General features: G+C 45.5%; 1 protein-coding gene across 14 annotated transcripts in view; it reads right to left on the bottom strand.

The window, feature by feature from the left end:
- MYLK (myosin light chain kinase) overlaps window positions 1–25,060 on the bottom strand; it is a 258,811-nt gene that overhangs the window by 127,482 nt on the left and 106,269 nt on the right. For 12 of the 14 annotated variants that reach the window (XM_023623637.2, XM_070243688.1, XM_070243691.1 and 9 more), the window contains one exon: window positions 6,767–6,974. The exons of the other annotated variants lie outside the window; for them this stretch is intronic. In XM_023623637.2, coding sequence (XP_023479405.2) covers window positions 6,767–6,974 — 208 coding nt within the window. The remainder of the gene's footprint in view (window positions 1–6,766; window positions 6,975–25,060) is intronic. 14 annotated transcript variants of the gene reach the window in all.

Below are 25,060 nucleotides of genomic sequence, written 5' to 3'. Positions count from 1 at the left end.
CCTCTCTCTCTTACATGGTCAGAGAGTCTTGGCTTGCATGACAGTGGATTCGTGGGATGTAGAGAGCAAAAACTGCAGTACTGAGGGGTGGCTGGGGGTGGGGAGAAGATGGGCAGGAGGCAGACCTTCTGGAATAGGAGAGCCAGGCAGAGAGCGTGAGTCCAGGTCTTGTTTAGAACAGGGGCAACTAAAAGGCAAAGCAAAGGCCTACAGCTCGTGGGATCCCACTGGGCCAGTGATGTGGTAGAGGGAGGGGCAGAGGAAAATCCATATCTTTCTGGGATAAAGGAACAAAAGCCAAACAAGAGAAGTGGAGGAGAGGGCCAGAGGTGAGCTAATTTCTATCATTTCATTGGCTAATGTGCCGTTAAAAGATCCAGCACACTGATCAGTCTGGTTTGGATCTGGGAAACGCTTTCTATGTGGAAACAACTGTTTCTCAGTCAATTTACAGGAAATCAATGCTTAAAGACAGGAGACCAATGGCAATCCCCTCCACTTTAGTGCGATTCTTTGCTTAAATCAAATCATGTCATTTTCCTCCCTGACACCCTCCAATGTCTGCCCATCACCACGGTCTAAAGGCCCTATGTGGTCCCATCCCTGCTGCCTTTCCAGACGCATCCCCACTCCCCCTTCCTTTACTCTGCTCTGGCCACACCAACTTTCTTGCTGTTTCTCATTCTAAAATATGTCTACAAAAAAAACCCCACAACTCTTTGCCTGGGGGCTTTATTTCTGGTCTCAGGAGCAGATCTGGGTCACACGCAAGGCAAGCCAGAATGATAGAGAGCTGGGACGTGACAGAGTCAGGAAGAGGCCCTCAAGTAATGACAGACGGGGAAATGGTGGATAAACACCCCGCTCCCTCACCCTTCGGTTAACTCTGAGTTCCTAGGGCCACTCTTCTCCTTAAATCCCATGACAGGGGTCACTCTCCCTTCTGCTGTCACATTCTAGGAGGTCTGCCACCTGGCCCTCTCTCTCACACATGGTCAGGGGGCGCTTAATTCTACTGCAAAGTTACACTTGCTGCTTAGTCTCTCCTTCCCAGCAGAAAGGAAACTCCAAGGGACCCTGTCTGAATTGCTCTGCTCTATCTCCAGTGCCTGACACAGAGAGGACCAGAGTGTGAATGGAGCAATGGCTGGCAGGGTCCACTCTTTGCTCGTGGGAGACATTCTAGGATGAGGGGGCATGCCTTTGCCTTTTGACAGAGACCAAAGTGGGCAGCCTCAGAACCCATCACCTACAGGGAAGAAGCTGGGAAAAGAGCTCCACAGGCGTGGAGACAGAGGAGGAGGAATCTGCACGAGGGACATGTTACCTAATAGAAAGAGAAGAGAGATCCAGAAAGGAGGGGGAAACGAGGGTTTTGCCCCTCCTATTTATTTATTTCAAAGAAAACTCCCCAACAGGAGAGAGCCTCTGGCCAAATCTATTCCCCAGAGAATACAAGTTCATAATTTTTAAAGTTATTTAAAAAAATTGTTCATTGCATTCTTATGCAGAGTGTTTAATGGCTTGGAGTTTATTTTTCATAGATTAAAATAAACTTTTCCACTTCCTCTGAAAATATTGCTCTTGCTACTCCACTTCCCCTAGAATAATCCTCTATTTCTCAACATCACCTTTAAAGCTTTACTCAGTGCCCAGTGCACCAGACATGTCAATCATGGCTAGGGTAACCATGTAATTTATTATCCAAACTAGGACTCCTGAAAGTCAAAAGAAGCTCTATTTATAACTACATAGGCAGAGCAGGCATAAACTGGGACAAATGGTCACCCTAATGACACCTGCTGTGACCCTGGGCCTGCAAACCCGGCAGCCATGTTTTATGCTCATTATCCCACCCTGTACCGCTGAAGATTGGACCAGTGGTGGCACCTGTCCTGAGGATGACCAACCCCAATTGACAGAGACCAACTGACACTCTGTGCCAGCAACACAGAGTAAGGGCTGAATGCAAGTGAGCTATGATTATATTATACCAGGCTCTCTACACATCTTTTTTTTGGCTTTGTGGCCGCTTTCTCACAACTTATGTGCAGATGTTCTGATTCTGCCTTTCCAGTCCATATCACGTACCCACTGCTACCTCTTACAGCATCTCTGTGTTACTTAGTTGATATTCCTTGTAGATGGCTTAAAAAGAAGAAATGTGTCAATCAGATTCCATGAAGTAATTCAGGAATATTACAATCAAGTATTTAGTAGGTATAATATTAATTTTATGTGTCAATTTCACTGACCCACGAGGTGCATAGATATTTGGTCAAGATTATGCTGGGTGTTTCTGTCAGGGTGTCTCTGGATGAGATTAACATTTAAATCAACAGACTCAGTAAACCAGGTTGCCCTCCCTAATGTGGGTGGGCCTCATCCAATCAGTTGAAGACCTGAATAAAACGAAAAGGCTGACCCTCCCCCAAATAAGGGGGAATTCCTCCTGCCTGACTCCCTTTGAGCTGGGACATTGGTTTTTTCCCTGCCTTTGACTCAAACTGAAACACCAACTCTTCCTGGGTCTTGAGCCTGCCAGCTTCTGGACTGAAACCACACCATCGGCTCTCCCGGTTGTCAGGCCTTCAGTCTTGGGCTGGGACTAAACCACCAGCTCTCCTGGGTCTCCAGCTTGCTGACTGCAGATCTTGGGACCTGTCAGCTTCCATAATCACATGAGCCAATTCCTTATAATGAATTCTCTCTCTCTATGTACAATCTATTGTTCTGTTTCTCTGAGACTCTAACACTGCAGGTATAAGCACTTATACCTCCAAGTGATTGTGATGCCTGCTCTGAGAATCACTGTCCTAGGCCAAATCTATCAAGCCTGTACTCACACTGTGCTCCGTGCTCTGTGGACCAGCAGCCTGAGCATCACCTGGGGGCTGGTTAGAACTGGAGACCCTCGGGCCCCACTCCAGACGCACAGAACCAGAATCCACATCTTAGCAGGATTCCCCAGGTGATTCACATGCCCTCCCACCATTTGCACTAAAATCCCATAAGGTGAGTATGAGCATCCTGAGGCTGGGATCTCCTCTGGGCCTGCCAGTTTACTTTCCCTGGGCTCCTGAGCTCAGGTCCTTAAAATTAACCCTCCATTACTTGAAATGACTGAAATGACTCTCTGGTCCCTGAAACACAACAGGCCTTCTCAGACTCGGACCACCAGGCCTGGGGCACATCTGTCATTTCAGTCCCACCCCTCACTCCGCCCCATCCCCCAGGCTCATTCTGTGGTAGTGGTGGCTCAGGACTAGTCACCATCTTGTTCACACGTGGGTTCTCTTCTCTTTTCTGTGTTAGCCTTGTTTATCCCTATTCAAACGGGAGCTTCTAGAGCTGTGTTGTCCAATATGGTAGGCAATAGCCACATGTGGTTATTGAGCTCTTGAAATGTGGCTAGTCTGAATTGAGATGCACTGTAAGTGTAAAATACATCCCAAATGTTGAAGAATGTAAAATATCTCATTAATAACTTTTATACTGGTGATATATGTTGAAATGATAGTATCTTGGATATATTGCGTTAAGTAAAATATTTTATTAAAATTGATTTCACTGTTTTTTTAATGTGGCTGCTAGAAGACTTAAGATTACACATGTGGCTCACATTATATTTCTATGGACAGTGCTGTGCTAGAGACCAGGCCTGTGGCCCCTCCATTGGAGAGAATGCCCCCGGAGGGCGGGCACCATGTCTCTTCCCTGCTCTGCACCAAGCCTTGCGACCAGCCCTCTGGAGGTGGGGGAGAGTCCAGCTGGCTACAGAGAGTTTTTCCAGGGTTCAGACGAGGGTTGCATCCCGCTGCATAAGGTCATGAATTGTCCTGTCGCTGGGACGCTTGTGCTCATGGAGGATACTGCATATTTCTTGACCCTGGTTATCCAATTTGGAAATCAGATAAGGAAGCTTTCTCCTCCACTCTCCATGCAAGGATTTCCCCCTGGAAGTGGTTCTCAGGATGAGAATCCCAGGTTCAGACATTACAAGGCTACCATTTACTGGGAGCCTACTCTATGCCAGTACTGCACTGATCCTTACACAACCCCAAGGGGCAGCCATTGGCTCCAGTTTGTAGAAAAGGAAACAAGGCTCTGCAAGGTTAATTTCCTCATAGCTGAAGATCAGTGAAGTGGAAATCCAAGATCATTTGACAACACTGCCTTCTCAAGTTGACCACTAGGGGGTCAAAAGGCTCCACATATGAATTACACTCAATTCCAGAACCTCTGCGCTTTCCAAGTAAGAAGCACAGCACAGAGGGTGGGCAAGAAGGCAGGTAGGCTGCTAAATTCTCTTTATAAGATGTTGGGCTGGTCTGGCACAGTAAACAACTTACCCATGGCAGAAGGGACCAGCCTGGATCCTTCCAGGCCTACGGTCCCAAATCACACATCGGCTGAAACTAGCCTTTGAAGCAGAAGCATCACTCTGCTGTAGCTCTCCTGCCTTGTTTCCTGCCCCCACCCCGAGTACCATGACCTACTAAAATCTTTCCTGCTTAGTTGAGACATCAGATCTAACTTCCCTAACGATGGGAATAAAAAAAAAAAGGCTTCCTATTACCTGGGTTTTATATGCCTCCCTCGCACTCCTACTCCATCCTTTACAATGGATCATAGAAAACCAGGGCCAGCTCAGGCTGTGGAGAGCACTGAATTCAAACCCTGTATTCTGCAGAAACAGAGGTCCAGAGGTTTAAAATCACAGATGTGAATGGTGAAAACTGGGACAAAACCTTGGACCTCTGATTCATAATTCCCCATTTCCCCAGCTCTAAACAGAAAATCAGAAAAGAGGCGTTATAGACTGAATTTTTGTGTCCCCACCCAAATTCATATGTTGAAGCCCTAACCCCCAGTGTGGCTATATCTGGAGACAGGGCCTGTGAAGAGGTGATAAAGGTTGAATGAGGCCATAAGGGTGGGCCCTAATCCCATAGAGCAGTGCCCTTATAAGGAGAGGAAGAGACACCAGAGCTCTTTCTCTCCACCATGTGAGGACACAACGAAAAGGTGGGGATCTGCAAGCCAGGAAGAGAGCCCTCACCAGAAAACAAACCCTGCCGGACCTTGATCTTGGACTTCCAGCCTCCAGAACTGTGAGAACATAAATGTCTGTTGTTTAAGGCGCCCAGTCTGTGGTATTCAGTCACGGCTGCCTGAGCTGACTAATACAAGGGGATAAAATAATTTTTATTTGTGGGCCTCAACTCAAAGTTTGGCACTGAAAAGTACATAATGTAGAAAAAAAGCACAGTACCAGAACTGGCAGCGATGAGGGCCATCCAGAGACTCTGACCAGGGGCCACATTCTGTCTTGAGTGTCCCAGCCCACAGGCACTTGAAAGTTATTAAAATGAGTGAGTCACTCATTTAAGGAATTTGGGGGAAAGTATCTAAACTATGCATATTCTGTTTTGTGAAACAGCCTGTCTGTCTTCCGTGATGTAAGGAAACAAGGAAAACATTGGTCCAGGTGCACCTCGTCCCTTTCCAGAACCTTCCTTGGCTACTTTAATCCTTACACACAGTGTCCCCTGAAAACCAGGTTGGGAGGACTCTCTTCTGAGATAGGAGAAAGTGAGTCTGGCCCCCTGGTTTATAAGCCCTTAGAAAGGGAAGGGCTCTTCCCCTCCACTGGAAGGTCAAGGGAAACTTGTTACACATCTGAGGGTCTGATAAACCCCCATGTCCCTTCAGACATCAGGCCTTTAGCCAGCAGCCAGCAGCCTGAACTAGAGATGTTCTCAACAGTGGAACAGCTTCAGCATATGGGGGATACACTAGCAGCAAAAGAAACAGTTTACTTATGGTAAAATATTTCTCCTGGAAGTTTTAAAGTTAATAAAGTTAATAGAATTTTTTTAAGTACAAAAAAAAAAAGACAAAATAACTAATCATTGTTAACACATTGCTGTGTTTGTCTCCTATATATTTTTCTGAATTTTACAAAATTTTTTCTAATGGGCATGTATTACTTTATACTGACGATGATAAACACTCTCCAAATTCATTCATTCTCCAAATACTTCAGTATCTATCAGGTGCCAGGAAGTTTTCTAGATGCTGAAGATGCGGGAATAAACATGACCAAGTCCCTCTCCTCCTCGAGCTTCCACTTAGAGGTGGGGGAAGGAGGAGATAACGAAATGTGAGGCAGTGATGAGTCCTCAAAGGAAAAATTGGGGTGGAGTGAGAGGATGCAGAGTCATGAGGATGGGTGCTCGGAAAGGGTTCTCTAAGGAGTGCACGTCTAAGCAGAAACCTGAAGGAAGGGAGGGGCCAAGTCAGGTAAGGGGCTGCAGAAAGAGCTCTTCCTTTAGACAGGGAACAGCAAGATGAGGGCCCTGAGAATTTGCTCAAAGAGGAGCAGAGGGCCAGTGTGACCTCAGTGGAGCGAGCAGGTGAGGAGTGGTAGGAGACAGGTCTGGAGAGCCAGGCAGGGGTCAGACCAGGCAGGACTTTGTAAAGCCATGATAAGGCGACTGGTCTCCGTCTTGGTGAGGGGAAGCCATGGGAAGCTGGAGCAGGAAAGAAGGTGATGTGCAGTTTGACAAACATTTTCTCCTGGGATGCCTTCCTTTTTTGCAGGGACCACATCTCTCCCGTTAGATGAAAAGGTCTGGAGTTCAGGGATGGTGTGCTTTCTCTTGTGAGCTCCTCTCCCAAGAGAGGGCTGGAGCAGGAGCTGCAGGCCCTGGGGAAACTGAGGGCTCATCTCCCACCAGGGCTCTCACCTCCTGGGACTCACCTTCTACCGTCAACTCCACTGTCACCTGGCGGGCACCACTACCATTGGTGGCTTCACAGGTATACTTTCCCTTGTCCTCCTCACAGACAGCATGAATCACAAGGCTGAAAGTCCCCCGGATACCACAATCCAGCAGGAAGCGGCCCCCACTGGTGAGGGGTTGCCCGTTTCTGTGCCACGTCACTTGGGGCTCTGGGTAGCCCCGGACCTTCAAGGAAAAGAAGAAAGGGTGAGAGCTTATATTTAAGGAGTACTTCCTATGTGCGAGGTATTGTTCTGAGTGTTTCACGTGTGTTAACTCATTTAATCCTCCTAACATCCCTTGAAGCAGATACACATCATTTCCGTTTTAGAGATGAGGAAATTGAGGCACAGAGAGTTTTGGTAGATTTCCTGAAGTCTGGAAGGTAGAAAGTGGCAGAGTCGGGCATCCTGGCTCCAGCACCCACTACACATGTGACTTTCAAGGCTGGTTGCATATTAGCATCACCAGGCGGAGCTTTAAAAAAATACTAGTGCCTGGGCCTTACCTTGGACCAATTAAATCAGGGATGGGGACTGAGTATGGGAATTTTAGACCGGTGCTTCCCACTCTAACATGCAAATGAATCACCTGTTAAAATGCAGATTCTGCTTCTGTAGGTCTGGGGTGGGGCCTGAGATTCTGCAGTTCAGACCACCTCTCAGATGATGCTGATGCTGCTGGTCCCTAGAATTCCCCTTGAGTAGCAAGGTTCTAGACCTGAGCTGCCCGGTATGATAGCCACTAGCCAAACATGGCGACAGAGCTCTTGAAATGTGGCTAGTCTTAATAGAGTTGCACTGTAAGTGTAAATCATACATTGGGTTTTGAAGACTTAATATAAAAAAAGAATATAAAATACCTTGGTAATTTAAAAATGCTGATTACATGTGAAAAGATAGTATTTTGACATGTAGGGTTAAATAAAATATATTGTTAAAATTAATTTCACTTGTTTCTTTTTATGTTTTTAAAGTGGCTACTAGAAAAGTTACAACAATCTACATGCCTGGCTTGATGTTTTTATCAGGCAGTGCAGCTCTAGACAGCTCTTTCTCTAATAATAGGTAGCAGCTAACATCTGTTGAGTGCTAAGCGTTAAGCACTTTTCTAAGTACCTGACACATCTGAGCTTCCTAGCAACTTGTTCAGAGAGAAGATATTTCTCAAAAGACGGGAAAATGCAGAGAGAGAGAAATTCCAAGCAAAGAAATCACCTTGAATTTCAGAGAAAGGAAGTTCCCCAAGGACCCTCAAACTCCTGAAACTCAACAGGCCCTTCAGAACGGACTCATCTTTGGAGGAGCAGGGCTCACACTGGCCCATCAATACACAGCCTGCGACCCAGAACTGGGGGATTTTAGCACTGGAAAATGCACAGAGGACATCACAGAAGCCTCCTGAGAAAGAAGCTGTTTGTGTTAGACAATGGTGGTAGCAACTGCTTTTATCGATGTATCTACTCCGAGACAAGAGAGGATGAAGCCACCAAAATTTGCTGGCTGACCCCAGATTGCATTTACAAAGAAAGCCTTCAATGACCTACAGCGATAATCCTCCTCACACCCCTCAGCAAGGTCAGAGGGGATGCTATAACAGCACATGGGAGAAAGGAGGAGGTAAAACAGCATGTGCATGCACACCTGGGCATCCAAACACAGTTAATTCCCTAAGCATCCTAAGCGAAGAGAGAACCCTGTAAATGCAGCAGTAGTCGTCCTTGGGCTGTGCTCTCTCCCTTCCCAGGTGTCCAGCCCCCAACTCATCCTTAGACCTGTTTCTCAGTAGCCAGGATGCAGATGTCTTCCTGGGGAAGGAAGCCTTGAATCACAGAGAAAATCCCCAAAGTGAACAATCCCCTCTTAGGTTATTCCACCATCACCCCCTCAGTGCCGGCTTAGGAATCTCACAAGGCCAGCCTCCCCAGCTCACTCCTTTGTAGTCAAGCTTCAGTGAAAAAGAAACAAAAGCAAATCAAAACCCCAAATCAATATTCTCCATCTTATTTGCAATTTCTGGAAACAGAAAAATCCCTTTCCTATCAAAATCTACACTCTACCCACGATAGAGATTGAGTCCCTGTGAGAGAATGCTTATATTCTGAAGTCACTTTCCCCACAAGCATGACAACACTGTCTGAAGCCACTGCAGCCTCAGCAAGCACATGAGTCCTCTCACAGGCTGCCCATGTTGGAGGGGACCACATTCATTCGGACAGATAAGCTCTCACATCTATTATAACATGAAACAAAGTGTTGACAGTGGTTGTCTCTGGGTCTCTCCTCTTTTCCTTTTACTTAACTATTATTTTCTGATATTTCTGCAGACAACATGCCTGGCCTTTGTAAAACAAACAAAAAAATTTTAATAAAAACTGTATTCCTTTTACATTAGTGTCTCTGTATGATGCATGTATAGCACAAACATTCATTAATTTGTTGAGGTCCTCAGGTCCTTAAATCTAGCAACAGAAATAAAAGCGCTATATGAATTAAAAATATGCATATTTGAGGGTGACCAATGTCATGTCCCCATATAAAAGCACGCCATTTGTGGCACTATCTCGGCAGAAAGGTTCATGCAAAGGAACATCGGACAACAGTTACTCTGTCCAAGTGTTATTCATCTCTGTTACAGCATATTTTCAGGAAATAACTAAGGAAACAAACTCTTTCCTCCAGAAGGAAGCCCTTTGGGAGCGTGGTCATATAATGAATTTGCAGACCATCATTATCTTCTCCTCCATCCTGTTAGGCAGGGGGTGCCTGACCTCCAGAAGATGATCAGGCAGCCTTCTGTCAGCTTCAGAGAAGGGAGTGCAGAGCACTGGAACTGGGAGGAGATAATCATTAACTGCACCAAAGGCATCGTTAGCATTCCATTAGCAAGTTCTCTGGCCCCCCGCACAGTGCCAACTGCAGTGGCCCATCAGGCCCTGGGGCTCCAATGATTAACTAGGACACTGAGCATTGCAAACCTTGATCCCTCTTTCTCTTCCAATTTTCCTCTAATTCTCTACATATATACATCCACCCACTCCCTCCAAATTTACCTCTGTCAAAATAAACATCCAGGGGTTTTTAATATGCTGAAGCTGGCACCTCACAGAAAGTTGCAATTTGCAATGGAACTTTGACAGCACCTTGCATCTGAAGCAAAGGCAGGAATTTCTGTGACCTTACTCAGTTTCAAGGTCTGAATGACTTGCAGCTCCAATTCTTACCCTCTCAATATGGGAAAAACTTGTTCAACCACTGCCTAATATTACCTAAAAATTATTCAATTTCAAGGAAACCCGTTTTTACTGTCTTCCCCACTATCCTGAGCTCCTTGGGGAGAAGGAAGAGAATCCTTGGTTCACATCCTTGGGATGCATGACAATAGCCCTGCCCTCCCTGGGTGCCTTAGGTGCCTTCATCACAGGCCTTCAGCCAAGAAGCCTCAATTGGGACTTCTGCAGCCAGGTCCAAGACCATGGTAAATAGCCATTGATACTTTAGTTTTCAGAGGGTCTCCACACACAGAATCTTATCTGATTCTTGCAACACTAGGAGGGAGGTGTCTTGGGTTGGGTGCTCCAGAAGCAGAATCTGAGATAGGGATTCAGAGAACCCTACCTGCAAACCCCTAGCCAACACTCATGGCAGCTGGGAATGGGTGTGCTGGCCTGCTGAAAGGGTCTGGGTGGGGCACCAACAGTGTCCCTGACAGCACACAGAGCCAATCACATTACTAAGCCCAGAGAGCTGAGGAGAGAGGCCTGGAGAAGTAGATGAATGGCCAGTGATCTCAGAGGGCAGATTAAGTGGCAGATCTGGGACCACAATTTTGGTCTCCAAGTTGAGTGGTTATCTCTTTGCCTCACTGTAAATTCAAGTTTTTGGTGAGACAAATACTGTAGAACCCAAAGCACTGGTAAGTGTCTCTCTCTAATAGACCCTATATCTCTTATAAGTTAAAGTGATATCTGCTTCCTGCTTTGGGAAAAAGTCAAAGGGTTCACAAAAGATATGGCCATGCCATAAGCAAGTCTTGGGCTGTTCCCTCAGAGCAACAGTACGACAGTGCTATAGACTGAATGTTTGTGTCCCTCCAAAATTCATGTGTTGACAGCCACAAAGTGATGGTATGAGGAGGTATCAGATGGGGCCTTCAGAGGGTGGAGCCCTCATGAACGGGCTTAGTGCCCTTATAAAAGGGACCCCAGAGAGCTCCCTTGGCCCTTCTACCATACGAGGGCAGAGGGAGAAGACAGCCATCTGCGAACTAGGAAGTGGGACCTCAGCAGACACTGAATCTGCTGATGCCCTGATTTTGGACTTCCCAGCCACTAGAACTGTGAGAAATAAATTTCTGTTGTTTATGCCACCCAGTCTATGGTATTTCTGTTGCAATATCTGAACAGTCTAAGATAGACAGTATTGGTGCCATGTGTATGCACAAGACACCCCCAGGACAGTCAGTGTGGTACAGAGAGGACAACATGGAAGCCAGGACCTGGGTGCTGGGCCTGGCTTGGTTTCCCAGCCCCTTGAGGTTGTAATTCCTTCCTTTTATTGAAGAGAAAACAGCTCTCGATAACTAGGGTCGCTTCCATCTCTGAAGTAGTATGGCTCTAAATAGTGACCCACTTAGCTTCTGGGGGAAGATTCCTTCCTCTCCTTCCAGTCTGCTCTGGGTCCAACCCGCAGTCTTAGTGCCTTCTAATCCTCCATGTGGGAAAACCAAGTGACCACAAGGAGAAACCCTCATGAATGTGAATAGCCCTGACTTTTCACCATAATGAGTTTTTGGAAACGGCCCCAAAGAGGGTCATTCTAAGGAGAATCATATTTTTGCCACAGTAACCACATTTAGTTGGAAGTTGTGTTCTTGAACAAAAGCCCGGGATCAAATAAATCAGGGCATAACCAACAACCTGTCATAAAAATAAAGATAGTAACCATAACCCCCATAATAATTTAAAATAGTAAAGCTGTGCTCCAGCTCCCTAAAATGTCCTCAAAAACCTTTATGACCTCCAAAGGCCTTTAAAAGGAATGGGGGCTCCTTCTGCATGTGTTGGACGATGAGGAGAAGGCTGGGCTGCAGGCGGGCCCAGCTGCTGCGTTACACCTATCTGTCTTACTCGAGACAGTTTTTCAGAACCTGGTGCCATCTTGAGATTTACTTAAGGACTGAAAGTGAGACATTCTTAAGGGCACTAAGTCTCTTGATCTTTCATTCATGTGTGTGAAGGGCTTTCAGTCGATTCCAAGGTGCCCAGGACAGGCTACCAGAGGCCGAGCCCAGAGCAGCGGCAGGTTCTCTGTCGCCACAATCCCTGCAAGACTCAGAGCAACACATTTGCCTTCTTAACTCAGGGAGAGGTAAAAAGGGGGCGATTTTGCTGTTTTTGATGATTCCTGCAAACGTTTTGTTCCTAGGCAGGCCTGTCCTTGTATGCACACCACAAGCCCACAGCTGCCGTGCAGAGCCGCGGTGGCCCACTGATCAGCCAGGCCTGGGCAGGAGTTGCATCAGAGGCTCTGCCGACATCAGGGATGGAGGGAGACCAAAAGGAGAGAAACCGGGATTGCTCCGAGGCCAGGGTGAAAGCAGACGGCCCAGCAGGACGCTGGGAGTCAGGAAGACACACAAAGGAGATGTGAGCAGTGAGCTGAGAAATCATAGGGCTGGGAACAACAGACTTGAGGGGTTGTCAATAAGTATTTATTTGAAGCTTGCTGAATAATTGAATCAATGCTGGGAGAGGCTGAGCTTGGAGGAGAGGACATTAAGGAAGGCTGTCAGATGGACATGTCACCCAAGCTGGACCAAGCTGATTCTGCAACATGACCGTCTACATGCTCATAACTGCCTGCCTGACTGTGGTGCATTACTCTAAACTTCTTGCCCCGTTTCATGGCAGCTTCTTCAATAGCAGATAAATTCTCCTATGATAAATGACTAGAACAAGGCCGGTGATTTTAAAACTGAAAAATAACAGGACATAAACCAACAGTGCTGAGAAATTAGTTGAAGAGGAATCCTCCAAGTATAAGCTCACCCAGATAATAAACAGACACCATGCACAGAAAGGAGAATTAAAATCTTAACACCCCCAAACAAATTAGACCACCAAGAATGTCCATAAATCTTACATCATGGGTATATTTTGAGGGTGAAGAGTGAAGGGTGAGCCATGGGCAGGGCATGACCAAGCTCAGGGGCTTGTGTCTGTGTCAGCAACTGGCACACGGCCCCGCGGACAGGCAGGCACTTAATTAAGGCTTTGAATAATCCCGTTGCCAACAGTCAAAAGCCTTAGCTGAACCCACAGAATCCATCAGGAAGAGATCATACCAGCTAAAAACAGCAATTAGCGAGAGGCTTAGACTGCTGGATGCTCCCTGCCCGAGTCCAAGTGGTGAAACAGTGAGGAAAAAAGTGGTTCCACGAAAAATAAAGTCAGGAGGTAAAGAACCATTCTCAAACTGGCCCAGCAAATGCCACATGGGGCTCCAGGGACAGATGCTGCAAGGCTCCCTCTGTGGTCAGCCACTCTCACTGTCTACGACAAGTTTTCTTTTCTCACGGCCCAAGTCATAGACATCCCTACACCCCGATATCTACAAGTCTGAGAACGTGTTGTTTCTTCAACTGAGAGCACAAGGGAGGTTATAGCTTGGCAGCCTCGGGTTACACCTCAGGCTTTTCTGAATCTTTTTTTTAAAAAAATCTATTTCGTTTTATCTAGATCAAGCTTATCAATGCATGCAACCTTTCATTTCATTTCCTGTTAATGATATAAGCACTTAAAACTCTTTGAAGCTGTCCAACAAAGAAAGAGAATTCTAGGTGTAATTGGCAATCTCGCCCATTGAGGCTTTCCTAGTTCCTCCAAATGCACAGCTTTCATATAAAAACAAGTGTCCTTCTGTTTGAACTCCCAGGCCCTGTGGGATGGCTGCGGGATTGCAGCCTTACCAGGAACCTCTCTATGCAAAGCCCTGGCCTTCTGGCTTTACTCTCACTCATCATGGCTTCCAAGGACACGCACCTGCACCTTCAGCTGGTGAGGCTGGCGTGGGAGCGCACTCTCTTGTTTCTGTACCAAGTTGAGATACACTCTCAGATATATTAAAATAATAATAAGAGGCAGGTGGCATTGTGGAGGTTTAACAAATTAGTGCTGTGCCTTCCTTTTGTTTGATTTTCCCAGGATCTTCTGCCCACCTTTCCCAGTATAAGACACACAGCCGTCCTTTGAGGAACTGCTCCCTCCCCCTCTACCCACCACAGGTGAGTCTGATGGGGATGTGATCAGTCGGCTGCCTCTTGGCCGAAATGCTTGGGCTCCAGAAATGGGCATATTACCTAAGCCAGCCAATCAGAGCTCTTCCCTGCGATTTTAAATTAGAGTAAAGGGAGATCAAAGCCGTCTCTTTGCACAGAGACCCCCAAGCTGGGAAGATGTAAGCCTGAAGCTGTCTACAGCCATCCATTCTCTCCCATCCCCACCCTGCCCGCATTTTCTCGCTCCCTTCCTGCCAAGAGGAGGAAGTCATCTGTAGCATTAGATGTCCCATACACAGTCAAGAAGAGAAGAGATGGAGGCACTCCCGACAGAGCCACAGCCGACTCAGGATCCACTCAGTTATATACGGAGAATCTCTCTCTTTTGTTTGACCCAGCTGGAGCTCGTTTCTGTCACCTTGGAAACAAGAGTCCTGAGTAATTCAGGAAGGCGTATGGCCTCTGGAATCTGACAGACTTGTGTGTGGATGCTGGCTGCACTAATCACCAGCTCCCAACCTTGGGCAAGTTACTTATCTGGCCCTCAGTTTACACAACTGTAAGATGGGGTGATACCAGTATCTACTTCCATGGAAAAGTTTATGATCAAATGAGATAGCATATGCACAACAGCACATTAATAAAATCTAATGGTTATATCCCCCCCTCTTCTTTTCTTCAAAGCCAGTAATTCTTTATAATGAGGTACCCTAGAATGCATTCAGCTCCCAGCTTTGTCAATGGCATGAGACTGTTTGTGCCCTAAGAAACAGCAGTCCTTATGAACTCCTGGGCTTGCCGGGCCTCTTCTTACATAACTCCCATTCTCACAGGCAAATTTGAGGCATCACACTCTTAATTAGATAAAAAACCTAATACTATAACTGAGAACATCTTCTGCCTTAGTGGAACTGGCTTATTATTTTTATTTAAAGAGTAAACCTCATTTGGAAAGTGACTACTGTTTTTATGCAACATCACAAAGCACATTTAAAGACAAACACCAGTCTGAAGTCTTGACTGCACCGTCATTCCACTCCTGTAAAATCATGTGCACCTTTGAGACAGAGACCATCCCCTTGATTTCTGCCTCACTGACTAATGCAGCCCTGGAATTTCAAGGGCATGGGCGAATGTCGGGAAAGAAATAAATCTGGGGTAATAAATCTGGAGTTCCTAGCCAGTCATGGTTGGACCTGGAGAGACAGACATACTTCGTTGGCAGAAGGGATGGAACAGAGGGCTGCTTCCCAAACAACACACAGACCATTTGGCAACGACTCCCGACCCCTCAAACACAAGAGCTCGGATGCCACGAGACTCTGAAACTGGCCACAGATCGTACCAGGAAGATCCTGTCCTATGAGGACTCTCTGAGAACATGAGGGAATTCTGGTTAAAGCAGAGGTGGGCAAAAGTGACCCAAGGGTCCCAACATCCCAAGAACAACTCGACTTGGCCCCCTTGGCTTGATTTCTGGCCTCTCCAGGCTGCCCCTGTGACCAACACCTGCTGCACATGCATGTCACCACACAAAGCGTGCATTCTGCTTGGACTTCCCCAGGTGGCAGGCCGAGAGGGAGTGGTGAGCAGGTGGGGCTTTGGCAGCAGTGCCTTTCACGCTGCCTGCATCAATACGGCCAGGAGAGCATCTCTGCGACGCTGTCGGAAAATACCTGGCACAAGGGGCAGAGAGCAGTCATTGGCAGAATGTCCTCCCAGGCCCCCGCCGCCCAAAGGCATCCTGATCTGTGTAGAGAATAACACTAGAGATGGAGTCAAAAGTTGCTCCTTGTACGAAGTCAGTGTCTGACCGCCCACCAGGTTGAAAAACACAATCCAACATGTTTTCTTAAAATGTTTTTATTCTCACCAAGAGAATACAGTGTACATGGTTAAAATGTCAAGTGGTACCATAAGTCATACCAAAAAAGAGCGGGCTTCTGCTCTGCCCCTCCCACCCACAATTTCCACTTCTTTGAGGTAATCATCTTGCAGTCTTTTAGCCATTTATTCTGATATTTTCTTCCATATTTCTAAACAACAGCATTATACATTTCTCCCTAATTTTCGGCATTTTTTTAACTTCTCTGTATGGAATAAGATCTTTTAGCTCTCAAATCTCCCCCCACATAAACACTTCTCCTCACCCCCAATAAGTACATCACAATTTTTTATGGAAAAGTAAAGCATTTGTCTCATTTTAACTTTGCTCACTGCCAAGCTCCATAGTATATTACAATTAAATTTCTCGAACTTTTCATTTTTCCTGGAGTTAATAACTGTCATGCTTTTGGTTTGCTTAGTTTTTTAGGCACCCCAACTTCTCAAGAGAACTATAAAATTCCTCTCAGTGATGGTCAAATTGATAATTAATTCATCAGTCGCTTTTCTTTTTTTCTCTTTTGGAGATATCCTTCTAGAACATTCTTTTCTTCTCCTCCAATCTAAACTGGATGCTTTCTAGGCTTCATGCATAGTGGTCCGGGACATTCCTTCACTATCCTCTTGGCAATTTCTTGGTGTATGCCACCATTTTGGTTGAACACATCCTCCTTCAGTGATTTCTTCAGAACGAATGCACGGAAGATGTTAACATTTTTCAACCTGGCATTTCTGAAAGTGCCAATATTCTAACTTCACACTCAACTTGCAGTTCATCTAGGAATGGAATTGTAGATGGAAATCTATTTTCTTCAGAATTTTGAAGGTTTTGCTTCATGGCATTTGAAGGCAATGCTTCTGGCATCCAGTGTTGCTGTTGAGAGGTATAATACCACGCTGATCCTTCATCTATGACCCGGTTTGTCTGTGTGTGTGTGTGTGTGTGCGTGTGTGTGTTTTCCTTTCAAACTTTTAGAATCTTCTCTTTATCCCTGATAGTCTAAAGTTTCATGATGATTTGCTTTGGTTTGGGTCTTTGTTCACTCATTGTCTTAGATTCTTGGTAGTAGGTCTTTTCATTATTGGCAATACGTCTTTCAATTTTGAGGAATTTTTGTGTTTTGACAATGCTGTCTCCAGTGTTTTTTCCTATGTTCTCTTTATGGAACTCCAATGAGTTGGATATTAGCTCTGCTGGACTGACTCTCTACATTTCTTTTCTTTTCTCACTTATTTTCCACTTCCATCTTTTTGTTCTCTCCGGGAGATTTCCTCAGCTCCATCTTCCAACCAATCTATTGAAGTTATTATTTTGGCTGTCATTAACTTTCAAAAACTCTTTTTCAGTTTCTCAAAACTGTTTTGAGTAAACTCTTCTTGTTCAATGGAAGCATCTTATCTCTGAGGTGAGATGAAATTTCTTTGAAGTTTTCTGTAGCCTCTATTTCTACTTGGTTCCTTTTTTGGTTTTTTTTGTCTCTTTCATAACAAAGGCTTCCTTTGGACATCCGATGATCCTTCACTGATTTTTCATATATATGAGTGAATAAATAAAAAGGTGTGTGCCTTGTGTCCCGCAGTTGAGAGCTGATCAGGTTCAGTCTCTCCACAGAGAACCTTCATCTTTTAGGATGTCAGAAAGGAGCAGTGGCCTTGCACATGGAGTACAGGAGGAGATCTGGGCTCCTTATTAGACTTTTAATAATCCTCCAGTTTTCAGCTTCATTCCACAACCTAGGCTTTGAAAGTACCTGATGCCTCCAATTCCGGAAGATTTTAAGAAATTTTCTGGCACAAGTAGATTACTTTTCTTGTTGCCCACCCCCCCTAATGATAGACATAGCACAACAATGAAAGCTGAAGGCAAGTCAGCCAATCATCTATTCACTTTTCATCGTGCATCAATTTGTTGACATCTCTCATCTGCTACTGTCTCTCTCCCATTCTATCTGTCCTCATAGGTTTACAAGTTTTCATTTCCTTGTTATAAAAACTCATTTTAAGGATGGTTATTATAAAAAAGAAGACAGAAAATAACAAGTGTTGGCAAGGATGTGGAGAAATTGGAATCCCTGTGCCCTGCTGCTGATAATGTAATATGGTGCAGCCAGTGTGGAAAACATTATGGTATTTCCTCAAAAAATTAAAAATAGAACTACCACATGAGCCAGCAATTCCACTTCTGGGTATAAACGCCAAAGAATTGAAAGCTGGGACTTGAATAGATATTTGTACATCCATGTTCATAGCAGCATTATTCATAATAGCCAAAAGGGGAAGCAACCCAAGTGCCCATCGACAGATGAATGGATAAACAAAATGTTGTCTATATGTACAATGGAATATTATTCGGCCTTAAAAAAGGAAGGAGGGGCGGGCCCAGTGGCGCAGCAGTTAAGTTCACACAGCCCACTTCGGTTGCCCGGGGTTCACCAGTTCAGATCCTGGGTGCGGACCTATGCACCACCTGTCAAGCCATGCTGTGGCAGGCATCCCACATAAAATAGAGGAAGATGGGCATGGATGTTAGTCAGGGCCAGTCTTCCTCAGCGAAAAGAAGAGAATTGGTGGTAGATGTTAGCTCAGAGCTAATCTTCCTCAAAAAAAATAAGAAGGAAGGAAATTCCGACACATGCCACAACATGAATGAACCTTGAAGACATTATGCTGAATAAGATAAGCCAGACACAAAGGACAAATACTGTATGATTCCACTTATATGAGGTACATAGAGCAGTCAAATTCATAGAGACAGAAAATACAGTGGCGGTTGTCAGAAGCTGGGAAGAGGGGAAAATGGAGAATTATTGTTTAATGGGTATAAAGTTTCAGTTTTATGAGAAGAAAAAAGTTTGGGAAATGAGTGGAGGTGATAATCGCACCACAATGTGAATGAACTTAATGCCAGTGGACTGTATGCTTAAACATGGTTAAAATGGTCAACTTTATGCTATGTATATTCTACACAATAATAAAACCAATGAGCCATATATATGTGGATCTATTTCTGAACTCTGCTTTGTTTCAATTATTGGTATATTTATCCCTTTGCCAAATGCTACATTGCCTTTAGCACAATAGTTTTCAAAGTTAAGTATTAAAATCAAGAAACAGAAGTTTAAAAAAAATGTGAATCAGACCAAAGTCACATTTCTATTTAAAAATTTTCCAATGGCTTCTCATTGCACTAGGAATAAAATTCAATTACCGTGGCTCACAAAGCCCTAAGAGACCCAGCCCCTCCCTATTTATCTCCCCCCTCTGTTCTTGCCCACTGCACTCCTGCCACACAAGCCTCCTCTCTGGGCCAGGAAATAAAATGAGGACGGCAGTTTCTCCACCCCGGGGTGGCTCCTGTCTGTGGATGACAGGGGTACACAATCAACCAGAGCACACACAGTTAGTACTGCAAAAGAGGCGTGCGCATAGGACTGTGGGAGCATGGGGGAGGGTGGGGACAGTGTCGCTGTGAGCTGCGCGGCGACCTTGGGCCACCTTCTCATATAGCACTCTGCCGCAAGGGAGCGGGGCCGGCCAGGGTGACTGAGAGGACTGAGTTTGTAAGGACCAGCCATTGAAGTCTGACCAGAAACGAGATGGTTCCCAGTAGCTTTGCCAAGCCCATCAGGGACCCCCTCTCTGGGACGGGCACAGGGGGGAGGTGATTTGTGAACTGAGACGATTTCCAGGTCAGGGCAGTGCCAGTGCAGCCTGGGAGGAGCCCTGGGGCTGCCTCTACTTCTCCCAATCTTTCTCCACAGACAGTTCCAGTATAACCAGACCAGCTTTCCTCTGCCACTTCTGCCTGCTGTGTTGCTCCCGCCAATTAAGTTCCATGCAGTGCTGTTCTGCACAAGCTGTTGTTCAGGAATTGTAGGGCAGGGCCCCAGGGAACACAGGAAAGAGAGAAGAAACAAATGCCAGCGACCCTCAAATAAGGTCCTCTCGTGAGCAAGCCTGTGCGTGCAGTGCTGCCCGGGGTGTTGGTTGGTGGCATGTTGGGGGCAGGGGAACATCAAAGGGGTTTGAGTCCTTAGTTCAAAACACATTTAAAGCAGATTTAGACTTCCCAGTCCAAGCCATTGAAATTTCTTTTCTGAAGAAGCATCTGGAAAAATGGAGAGAAAAGCTGCCCAGTTATTTAGTAAAAACAAAACTCAAAATTTCCTTTCTCCGCTCCCGCCAATGTCCCTTTCAACTATGTGATCCTCGGGGATCCACGGTGGCTGGGGCCCAGCTGAGCTGGCACTGAGCATCTTTCTCCCCAGAGCAGGCCTGCCCCACAAGCAGCACTCCAGTCACTGGGCAGAAGGCTAAGGGACCTCCCCCTCCTCAAAGCCTCGTGAGCAGGGCCAGTGGAGCCTGCTTTGGCTGGACCAACCCCTGGCTGGTAGAGGGGAATGCAAAACCAGCCCATCTCCCAGACTGCTCCAAGAGAAGCTCCAGGGTTTCCCGTGGTGGGAGTTTTGCAGCCCAGCGAGCCCTTCCCCCCTCCTCCTAGAATATCCCTAATCCAGGGAGGAGGGTAAACAGGCAGTCTGCAAAAAGCCTGGGCATCTGCTCTCCTTTTCTCGTCACACAGAACTGTGAGGAATTCAGCTTAAGTGTCACCATCAGACAAAAGCTCTCGTTACTTATCTGGTCGAGGACCTGTAGGCAGGGCCTGGCCTCAGCCTCAGTGTGGGCAACTGCTGAGACCACCAGCTCCGAGAAATCCAGGTGCAGCCTGAGCAGCTGTTAGAACGAGCGGGCGGATGTGCTGGCAGGCACCAGGGTCGCCCTGAGTAAGGCCTTTAGTGAATTAAGCGAGACCGCTAGCGTCATCTCTGGGCTGGAGCACTGGGGAAGGGGTAAGAACAGGTGGGTGTCAGTCCCAAGGGGAGGGTCAGGAAGTAGCCGGGAGAAGCAATTTATAGGGAAGAATGGTGCCTGTGGGGTGGCTTCTGGGGAGCAGCCTGTTGGGAGGGAGTGTAGGGGCTCCTGAGAAGATGGCCGGGTTCACACTTTGTGTTGTAAAAACAGGTCAGCTTCAGGTGGGTACTAGAAGGATCTATAAACTTGTGAGGCCCCCAGAGAGTCCCCTTTAGCCTAAAAAGCTTTGTTCCTCCTCCCACCACCACTCACCATCTCAGGGAGCCCCTATACTCTGGGAATTCTGGCAACACTCCTGCCTCTCAGCAACAACTTCTCACAGCAGCCACTTTGCCGCCTCTGGGGCGGCCACAGCCTGAGCAGATCAGGGGTTCTTGCCCCAGAAGCCATGGGGAGCCAGGCCAGCCTGCAGCCCAGAAGGAACGGGCATGCCTGGGGCCCCAGAGCCCTTCACCTCAGTGGCAGGACGCAAGCGTGAGAGCAGTGTTGATTCGAAGGCCGCTTTCTGTGGAGAGCCTCCCAGCTGGGGCCAGGGCCAGGGTCCTACTTCCAAGGTTGGTGTTTTTCCCTTCCTTTGGCTGGACAGGGAGAAGTGGAAAAACCCAGGGCTGCTTTGGCCCTCAGCTTCTTTTGAACTGATTTTGCTGCCCCTGGCAGGGTCTGCCACCAGATTAGATGTGCAAGCCACGAAGGCAGGCCACAGCAGAGTCAGAATTCTCAGGTCTGACTGGCCAGCTGGGTCACCTGAGGGGAAGACCCCTGGAACAAAGGGACCCTGACCCACGTGGCTCCCCCGGGGCATCCTCTAAGGCAAAGACCCCCAACACCACTCAGGGCTCAGGCCACTGCTGCTTCTGCCCCCTGGCCACAAGAGAGCCTAGTTCTCTAACACACCTGCAGAGTGGGTACTGGAGACAGAGAGCGCCATCTCTGAGTAGGTAGTATTTATTTCTAAAGCTGAAAAAATATCCTAAAGCCAGGGCTCAGTGCCAATACGACCAATTCTCAGTTATCTCCTTGCTGCGAGGAGATAATGTAGTTCTATTTCTATTTGTCTGTAGGATGTGTCATACATCAGATTTGCCCTCCTGATTTTGTCCTTAAAAAGGACATACCATACGCTGTTAGGTGAACAAGATAGACACCCTAGAAAGGTGCATGGCTCATGGGACCAAGCAAGAAGCAATTCAAGATGCTTCACCCCTTCCCTCTCTGCCCTCTCCTCCAGAACCACTCACCCCCCTGCCAGAGAGCCTTCCCAATTATCCAGCCCCCTGATCTCTCCCACCCCCCAATTTTCAGCACTTACGCTATTATCTAAAGTGACCACGTTTTTTAAAACCAGAAGACATTTATCTGATCACAGTGTAGACCATTTAAAATCAGGCCTGTCCCAGAAAATCTGGGGCAGCTAATCACCATGACATCACCTTTCATATTTCTTTCTGCCCTACAGCAAGCACAGTGACCATATTTTCCATAAAAATCAGGATACATTATCTGACAAGAGTTTCATGGTCAGCTTCCAGGTGCCAAAAGGAGTTGGTGTTATAAAAGTCTCAACATCAAAATACTGGAACTCCAAGGATATTTGGATGACTTTACTGGAAAAAATAAGAGTATTTTCAATCAGAGTGGCTCACAACAAACTGAGATGACAGCAGCCATATCAGTAGCACAGGTTATGCTTTTGTTTATTCCAGGCACATTTGGCACAGCTCCCTACAAGATGGTGAGTTACTCATGAGGGGGAACTAGACATTACCCCTATTTTGAAGTTCTTTCCATGTCCAGCACGGCAACTAAATCCACTGCTGAGTGGATGGTTGACTGATGTCTCTCCTCTCTAATCTTTATGTCCCAGCTCAACTGTCATTTCAGAGATGTCTTTCTTGATTTCCCAATCTAGGTCATGCTGGTATGCTCTCATGGCACCCAGTGCTCTTCCTTCAGTGGCCCTCATCAGTTTCTAATTCATCTGTGTGCACGGTTACTCTTGCCCGTCTCACAGCACTAGCCTGTAACTGCCTGTGGAAAGACCTCCAGTGGTTTGGCTCACCAGCAAACCACCAACTCCCAGCACAATGCTTGGCACCCAGGAGGTGATTAATAAGTATTTTTAAATTAATGACATGGTCTCTCTGGTAGGTCCCAGGACTCCATATTTCTCCTTTGCATCAATATTTTTATTAGCTACTTGAATGAAGACTGCAAAGCTGCTCATGAGAACTCAAGTTGCATCAATACTGGGGGGCATGACATGTTGGCTAAGAGAACCAACATTCTAAAAGAACAAAGGTCCAAATAAAAAGAAATTTAGGAGACAACAAGTCTTGTGAAAGTTCTAAATCACCAACTAGATAAAATCAGGGTGGTGGGAGCAGCTCATGCGTAAAATAGCTGCGGAGAGTCTCCTAAATATTATTCAATCTCAAGCTGTATTAACAGAGCGTGGTGTTCGAACAAAGAAAAGGCAGTCCCATTTCATCCCACCACCACTGACAGAATGCTTCCAGGTACAGATGCCACATGTTAACAGGACAGTGATGAAGAGGCTCATGATCTGTGACGTGATAACAATGCCCACTGCCCAGCTGGCACCTTGCAGGTGCTCAAAGGATGTTTATTTAAGGAAAATAAAGACTAGTTGATGGAAGTAGGTATATTTAACCAGGAATAAAACACACCAAAAGGAGGACATATCTGTCTTCAAATATATGAAGAGCCCTTGTATAAGAGTTTATGTGGTACGTAGCTCCGGAACAGGGATGAATGGGTCCAAAATCTATGGAGGCAGACTTGGGCTCATACAAGGAAGGAAAACAGTGCCTGAACAAGGAAAGGGACCAAATGGAACACGGTAGATCTGCATCCCCAGAAGTGTTCAGGAGGAGACTGGAGAACCATCTGGCTGGGATGTTGTCAAGGGAAGCCTTCATACCCTCTAAGATGCCTTCCAACCCAAATCCTAGTATTCTAAGAATTTAACAGAACCAAATGCATAAAGGTGAGAGAACATGAAAGAAATATTCCATTTACACAATAAATAACCTTTGTGCTATAAATGCAGAGCTTGGACTGATCTGTTCCTTAAAGGGTTTAATGAACTCACGCACAAAACTATCTGGATCCAGCATGTTTTCAGGAGGTATTTTCTCAATCTTTCCAGTTTCTTCCACTAAACTTTGCAGGTTTTCAATTTATGTTTTAGTCAATTTTGGCAGTTCCTAATTTCTCAGAAAAAATAGAATTTTTTTTCTATATTCTTAGAGAAAATCTATTTCTTACAAGGTTTCCAAATGTATTATTAGAGTTGAATATGAAAATCTCATTTTTGTCAACTCCAGATCAGTGGTTAGAGTCTCATTTCCAAATTTTATGTTTTTCTTTGATTGGCCTGGTGGGGTCTGCCTATTTCCTATTTCCAAGACTAGTCCTTAAATTTATTAATGAACATCATTTTCCTACTTTGCAATGAACTCATTTCTGGTTTTATATAAATATCTTGCTTCTGCTTTCCTTTGGTTTGTTCTAGTATGTGATTTTGTGAGTTAAATGCTTGATTCATTAATTGTTAGTATTTTTTGTTCAACAGTAAAAGCATCAAAGGCTATGCATATACCTCTGATATTGGCTTTAGCCAATTAGAAACTAACTAGTCAAAAAGTAAGATTGTTTTCAAATCTAGTAGTTATTGCCACTTAGAAAAGGTAAACATGTACTTCATCCAGGAATAAACTTTAGAAATGCAAAAGTCCTATATAATGAAAGTTTCAAAACTTTCTAAATAAAATATGAGAAGTCTTAAATAAATAATGAAAAATATTTTGTCCTCGGATTAAAAGTAATCAGCAGGATTTTACTATTGAGGATAGAAATGTTAAAAAGCTACAACAATTAAAACTATTTTGGTTCTCTTACAAGAATATACATATTGATTAATAAAACAGCCCAGAAAGTCCTGAAACAAACTCTATACATAAGACTTTAGTATATGATAAAAGTGGCTTCAAATGAATGGGAAAAGAATGGATTATTAAGTAAGCAAGGATAATTTGAAAATAAATCCTATGTAGGATCCTTACCTCACACTATACATAGAAACATCCATTTTGATTAAAATGTTAACAGTAAAAAAACCTGGAAAAAATGCAAATATAATCTTAGAGATTCCAAGCTTGACACCAATGGCAGAAACCATAAAGATATGTGACCATCTAAATTAAAAACTGTGTACA

This window comes from Equus caballus, chromosome 19 (genome assembly GCF_041296265.1).
Source record: "Equus caballus isolate H_3958 breed thoroughbred chromosome 19, TB-T2T, whole genome shotgun sequence".
In the NCBI taxonomy this organism is placed as follows: Eukaryota; Metazoa; Chordata; class Mammalia; order Perissodactyla; family Equidae; genus Equus; species Equus caballus.
Note: the sequence above shows the minus strand (reverse complement) of the source record. Positions and strands in the feature narration are given on the sequence as shown.